Source organism: Aegilops tauschii, chromosome 5, assembly GCF_002575655.3.
Source record: "Aegilops tauschii subsp. strangulata cultivar AL8/78 chromosome 5, Aet v6.0, whole genome shotgun sequence".
NCBI lineage: Eukaryota > Viridiplantae > Streptophyta > Magnoliopsida > Poales > Poaceae > Aegilops > Aegilops tauschii.
The window spans coordinates 305,730,794-305,737,537 of record NC_053039.3 but is presented as its reverse complement, the minus strand read 5'-3'; the positions used below and the strand labels follow the sequence as shown (position 1 = coordinate 305,737,537).

At 41.7% G+C, this 6,744-nt stretch overlaps 1 protein-coding gene across 3 annotated transcripts; it reads left to right on the top strand.

The window, feature by feature from the left end:
* Nucleotides 1-954: 954 nt before the first annotated feature.
* On the top strand, nucleotides 955-6,522 carry LOC109770585 (putative disease resistance protein RGA3). Of its 3 annotated transcripts, none has more exons than XM_020329298.4 (5): nucleotides 955-1,374; nucleotides 2,191-3,336; nucleotides 4,061-4,933; nucleotides 5,341-5,503; nucleotides 5,725-6,522. In XM_020329298.4, the coding sequence occupies exons 1-5, from the start codon at nucleotides 1,057-1,059 to the stop codon at nucleotides 5,946-5,948; spliced, it is 2,724 nt and encodes a 907-aa protein (XP_020184887.1). In that variant the 5' UTR covers nucleotides 955-1,056; the 3' UTR covers nucleotides 5,949-6,522. The 3 variants fall into 3 exon arrangements, with proteins under 3 accessions (XP_020184887.1, XP_040246145.1, XP_020184886.1); XM_020329297.4 differs by having other exon boundaries at nucleotides 972-1,374; nucleotides 3,719-4,933; XM_040390211.2 differs by lacking the exon at nucleotides 5,725-6,522 and having other exon boundaries at nucleotides 968-1,374; nucleotides 3,719-4,949.
* Nucleotides 6,523-6,744: the final 222 nt, after the last annotated feature.

The window sequence follows — 6,744 nt, the reverse complement described above, 5'->3', positions numbered from 1 at the left end:
TCGGCCGCCTAATATCATCGTTGAGAATCATGCCAACGACAATTTCAAAGTCATCGTCATCTTATTCCTCCTCGGATGACAACGAGTCCTCAAAGTTCATCTCTCGCGGCCTCTTCATCTTCAGTTGAAACAATTCGGTTCAATTCAACTGGACAAAACAAAAAAGAGACAAAAAACAAAAAGAAAATACTTACCTAGGCAAAACGTTGAACACTTGCAAGGCGGTGGAGGTCTACCAGCTAGCCGGCGACGTTGAGCCCAAACTAGCAGGCGCGGGGCGTGTGGATGGCCGGTTAAGGTGCGCAAGCCCGGTGAGATGCCGGGTAGCCAACGAGAAAGAAGATTTGAGGAGTTTCCGACGAATCGGTCAATGCGGCGGCGACGGTATTTCAGCTCATCCCCGGCGAGGGCGATGGTCGGCCAATAGCTTGGACTCCGGTAGAAAGGCGGTTAGGGCCAAGGGAGGCGACGAGGTAGCGGCAGAGGCAGTGGACAGTCGATGGCAGGTGCGTCGGCGTCGATACAGTAGGGGTGGCGGCTGAAAAAGTAGGCGCAATGTTTACTCGGCCACCTGGAGGTCGGGTGTTTTTAGGCACCCGCGGGGCAGAGGAGTAAAACTTTTACTTCAGTATTCGGTTTAACTCCGGCTAGGTGCCGGTTAGAGGAGTGAACTAAAAAGCCCTTAGCAGCCCAAATTTAGACTTGAGTTGGGATGATCTGGTTAAGAAAGTTTGGAGCAGAAAATATCATGGCGACATACTGATATGACATTCAAAGTTGAAATTATAGAAAATTTGCATAATGTGTAGATTTCTTCATCTACGGAGTATATCTGCGTTTGTACGTGTCAAAAAACATTTGAAGGGTTGGTTCTACATCTTTCTCCACCTTCGAGGCTTTGAAAAGTCAAAGTCAAGAAACCAATCAATCTTTTCCGTCAAAAGAAAATGACGAAAATAACAAATAACTCGGTGGATAGTCCTAGTTCTGCTCAAAGCCTCCATTGCCGGCCGCACCTTCTGCTTGTGCTCTTGGTCCACCCCCTTCCTTCCAGCCATGGTTGGTACGGAGATGCTCGCGGCCGCGGCTGTGAGCCAGGTCGCCCGCAAGATCGGCGAAATCATCGGCGCCGCGCAGGGCGAGGTCACGCTGTGCTGCAGTTTCAGCGACGACCTGGAGAGCATAAAGGACACTTTGGTGTACCTAGAAGACCTGCTGAAAAATGCGGAGAGGAACTCCTTCGGAAGCGAGAGGGCGAATCTGCGGCACTGGCTCGCCCAGATCAAGTCCCTGGCCTTCGACATCGAAGACATGGTTGACGACTACTACTCTTCCAAGGAGCAGTTTGAAGGGAGCAGCAGCTATGCTCAGAAGGTAAAATAGTTTGGTCTGAGTAAATAGTTTCTTGTACGATTTGGACCAGATCTGAAGAGTTTCAACTCTTCTTCCCAGGAGTTATGATTTCGCCCACGAATTTCTGCAATAATTTCAACTCACTAACATCTTGTTATCCATGTTTGTCAATACTTGATTTTTCTAATCCAAATTCATAACATGTCTTAGTAGGGTTCCCTTCAAAAAGATACAGTATGTGTTACCAGTGCATGCCAGCAACGCTGGTTGATGGCGCACATCATGATTATATGCGTTCATGCATTTCATGTCCATGAGATTATATCAAAGTAACAAAAGTACTTGGGAACTGTGACAGGGAGTAGTGCTTCCACCCACAATTTGACTGCTGACAACAGTGTTTAGGATTTGTGCAAATCAGTCTGCAAGTTGGCTATCTTTTTACCATATAATATGCAGTGAATGTATAGAGCTCTCAACATATACCAAAATCTTGAGCATGTAAGCTGGAGTGGGACAAGAACATTTTGTTTTAACTTGGTCAGATAGTAAAGAATGAATCATTGAGGGGCAGTGAGAAACAAGTTTCTGTTTGCCATAGTAAAGTACTGCTTACCAGGGATCGTGGTTCTTCCACTCCTGCCACAAGAAGCAACGAATTGTTATGTGATTGCAACTTTAGCCCAACATTTTGGAATTTTTTTTATGGCATGTAGCACGAGCACTTCTTCAACTGCATTTTGCTACTCACTCCGTGATCTCACTTATCAAGCTTACAGCTTTTGTTATGGCAGCAAAGATGTTGATTTTTACGTAAAACTGCTTATAAATTTTCAGGGATCATTGTTCTGCTCACTTTCCAATCCCGTGATTTCGAAAGTTAGCATGGTTCATAAGATGAAATCCAAGAGAGAGTTGTTGCAGACAAGGCAACACTTGCCTAATCAATATCATTTCATTTCACATATTAACTCAGTGGTGGATTTTGATGAGAAGCAGACAACATCATACAGAAATAGTGACATTACTCTTTTTGGGAGAGATAGAGACTTAGAAAATCTCATGAACATGATAATGCAGAAAAGTGTCGGTGAGATTTCCATTATTTCTATAGTAGGGCCCATGGGTCTCGGGAAAACAAGCCTTGCACAGCTAGTTTTCAATGATGCCAGAACAAAGGCATTCAGCTTCAGGATATGGGTTCATGTTTCCATGGGTAATGTCAGCCTTGAAAAAATCGGGAGGGATATAGTTTCACAAACTACCGAAAGGATTGAGGGAAATATGCAATTACAATTAATTAAGAATGCTGTTCGAACCATACTTAATAAGTATAGCTGCTTAATAGTATTAGACAGCTTGTGGGGTAAAGATGAAGAAGTGAATGAGCTGAAGCAGATGTTGCTCACTGGTATACAGACAGAAAGCAAGATTGTAGTGACCACCCATAGCTATAAAGTTGCTGAGTTGGTGTCTACTGTTCCGCCTTACAAGTTGTCTGCATTATCTGAAGATGACTGTTTAAATATATTTTCACAAAGGGCAATGGCTGGGCGTGGTGACCCACTGTTCAGGGAATACGGAGAAGAAATTGTTAGAAGGTGTGGCGGCACACCCTTGGTTGCTAACTTTCTTGGATCTGTTGTGAATGCTCAACGACAGAGGCGTGAGATTTGGAAAGCTGCCAAGGATAAAGAAATGTGGAAGATAGAGGAAGATTATCCTGAAGACAAAATTTCACCACTATTTCCATCTTTCAAGATAATATATTATAATATGCCTCACGAGCTAAGATTATGCTTTGTATACTGTTCAATCTTCCCTAAAGGATCTGTTATAGACAAGAAAAAACTTATTCAGCAATGGATTGCACTTGACATGATTGAGTCCAGACATGGAACCTTACCTCATGATGTAACTGCTGAGAAGTATATTGACGAACTCAAAGCAATATATTTCCTTCAAGTTATAGAAAGGCATCAAGTAAGTTCTTTGGAGCCATACCTATGTTATTGCTTGTTATGTTTTATACTGTGATCACATCGATAAATTTTATTTGCTTGTTAGATTAAACCTCATGATAATATAGATGAAACATTGATTTGGCATGAACCCCATAATATGCACCACAAACTTATGGTTTTAATATTTGCAGCAAACTGCTATAATATCGGTGTATTCGAATGAACTCTTACAAGCAAGTGTGAACTTATCTTCTGTTTATTCTTTGCTAAAATCAACTAAAATGTAACCACACCAAGGCATGACTAAATTATGCCCAGAAATAATATTCATGAATTCCATAATAAAGTGGGAGTCTGTATATTTTGCTTTAAGTATGTAAACTAATTAACCTCCTCTATAGACTGCTGGAGAAATATTCAATGCATCAGAGGAAATGCTCTGCATGCATGATTTGGCACATGATCTTGCTAGGTCAGTTGCTGGTGAAGATATCCTTGTGATTTTGGACGCGGAGAATGAACGCCATAATAGATTTTGTGATTACCGTTACGCACAGGTGTCAGCTTCTAGCTTACAGTCAATAGACAGCAAGGCTTGGCCTTCTAAGGCAAGGTCGCTCATTTTCAAGACTAGTGGTACAGAATTGGAAGATGTCAGCGAAGTTTTTTCAGTGAACAAGTATCTGCGCGTTCTAGATCTTAGTGAATGTTCTGTTAATGAGATACCTGCTTCTGTTTTTCAGCTGAAGCAACTGCGGTATCTTGATGCTTCCACTTTGTCCATTACAACACTCCCTCCTCAGTTTAGTAGCTTTAATAAGCTACAAGCGTTGGATCTTTCAGAAACTGAACTTATGGAATTGCCATCCTTCCTCAGCAACTTAAAGGGCCTGAATTATTTGAATCTCCAAGGTTGCCAGAAACTTCAGGAATTGAAAAGCCTTGATTTGCTGCATGATTTACATTACCTAAACTTGTCATGCTGTCCTGAAGTTAGAAGCTTCCCTGAATCTATTGAAAACCTCACCAAACTTCGTTTCTTGAACCTCTCACGGTGTTCTAAGCTTCCGACGTTACCTAATAGACTACTGCAATCATTTGCTAGCCTTTGTTCTCTTGTAGATCTTAACTTAAGTGGTTTTGAGTTCCAAATGCTGCCTGAGTTTTTTGGCAACATTTGTTCACTTCAATATCTGAATCTATCAGAATGTTCTAAACTTGAGGAGCTCCCCCAATCATTTGGCCAGCTGGCATATTTGAAAGCCCTAAATCTTTCATCTTGTCCTGATCTTAAAATTCTCGGTTCCTTTGAATGCCTTACTTCTCTTCAGTTTCTGAATCTCTCAAACTGCACTAGTCTTGAATATCTGCCACTGTGCCTTAAAAAGCTCCAAAATCTTGACGTTTCTGGCTGCCAGGATGGTATAGTACAATCCTGTTCTAGCAGCTCTGGAAGTTCCCCAACTCACCAATTTTCAGAGCAAGCTGAGCAGGTCAGATTAAGTATTGTTACCTCAGAGATCATTCCGGAGGCGCCTGTGATTGGAGATCTGAAAGGAAAGAAGAAATTGGCATCTGCTTCAGGCTTGGATGTAGTGCCTGAAGTTGTTACTAAGGTACATTCCTTGTCATGTACGTTTCCTAGATTAAACTAACAAGTGTGTACTTCCAATTTATGTTTTTTACAATGACCCTTGTTTTAGTTTTGCTATAGATTGAGTTCCTGATGATATAGGAAATTATTATGCAAATTTGAACCATGTTGTCCGTAGCAATTAAAAATGCTGAAGAAGTGATACCTTTGCGTAGTTGTTAGTTGTACTCAAACTGGAACTGATTTCTTCGTTGAAGTAATCTCACTGGGTACCTCAACATGCATCGCAGTCACTTTCCACTAGTTCACTACATAGGTCACAGATAATATCTAGAGGTCTGCATCTTACAAATTCAAATGGGGCAGTCAATTATTTTTGATAAAATGGTGTCATTCTAATTATTCCAATGTCCTTATTTCTTGTTGTAGCCAAATGAAACTGGAGACACACCACTTATTCCAGGGCGCCCGTTCTCATTGTCTTCATCTCATTCTTCGTCCTTTGCTTCAAGCTCAAGGGCACCGTTGGCATATGTCTCATCTTCGGATGTTTCAAAGAACAATAATTTGGTGCCGAATGGAGAGATAACAGGTATATCTAATACTTTAGATAATTTTACTCACAATTCAAACATCTGAATAAGAGGTTCAGAGTCGTAGCTTTAAAATAGCATAACAAGGAGAAAAGGTAACCCTCGGGTTCAAAAATATTTGGGCTTGCTTACCATAAGTAAGTGAAGTAAAAAAATCAATACTAGGTTAACTCATAACCATATTAACCTCATGTATGTGTCTACGTGTGAGTTTTGATAGGTACTCAATTCAACGAAAAATGCCAAGAGCCTCAGGACCTCATAAAAGATGTGCTGATTACTGAAGAAAACATATGCTCATTGGACACACCGGTTCATGTGCATGAATTGGCCACCGTAGAAGGCGACGATGACGGCCACGTAATCAAATATAATGGAGTATATCAGCACAGCGTACTATGTGACAGGCCAAATCAAGGGGTTGTCGTACAGCAGTCCAACTGATTGAATGTTCTCTCATTAAGGTGTTAATGATGTGAATTTGTCATGATCGGCCCTCTCAGCTTGGTTGGGTCTCCGTGGTTATCGGTGATGAGATTGGCCATAAATCAGTGGTTAGGAGAGATTGTTGCCTAACTACGTTATGCTGCTCTGCCTGTTTTGATTATGTGTAGGCAAAGCCTGATGGTTCGGTCAGTGTGCCCGGTGAGGTGTTATTTCAAGTTTGGGTCGTGTCTTCACTACTTCTAACCCATCGAGGTTCGCCATCAATGATGTATCATCTGTTAGATGGTTGCCTGAAACGTATCATCTGTTGTGCTTTAGAAGAAGGCTGAGTTCTCCTTCAAAACTTGCTCTATAGATTTGGCAACTTGGCGTTGATCTCTTTCCAGAAATACATATCAAAACCAATTGGTTAAGTAGCAAATTAATGAGTTAGCTACTTGTTATCGAGTTGAGCTATACACGCTAAATCCTTCTTGTAAGTACTACCTTTGTACCAAAATATAAGATGTTTTTGTAGGCTATATTTTAATACGGAGGAAGTACATTATTTAGCAGTTAATTTGCACTTATAGAATAACCACCTATGATATTGTATGTCTTTACATTTGAAGTTATTGATACACTATGTACTGGTATAGATAAGAAAAACTTCTTGGGCTAAGGAGTTGGACAGAAAGGGACGAAAAGGGAGCAACCGCAGAGTTCCCCTAATCCCGCCGGCGAGGCCATGGATCCCTGCCTCCGCTCGCTCCGGCGGCGGGAGGAGGTGGGGATCCCGTTCCTCTGCCCCCGG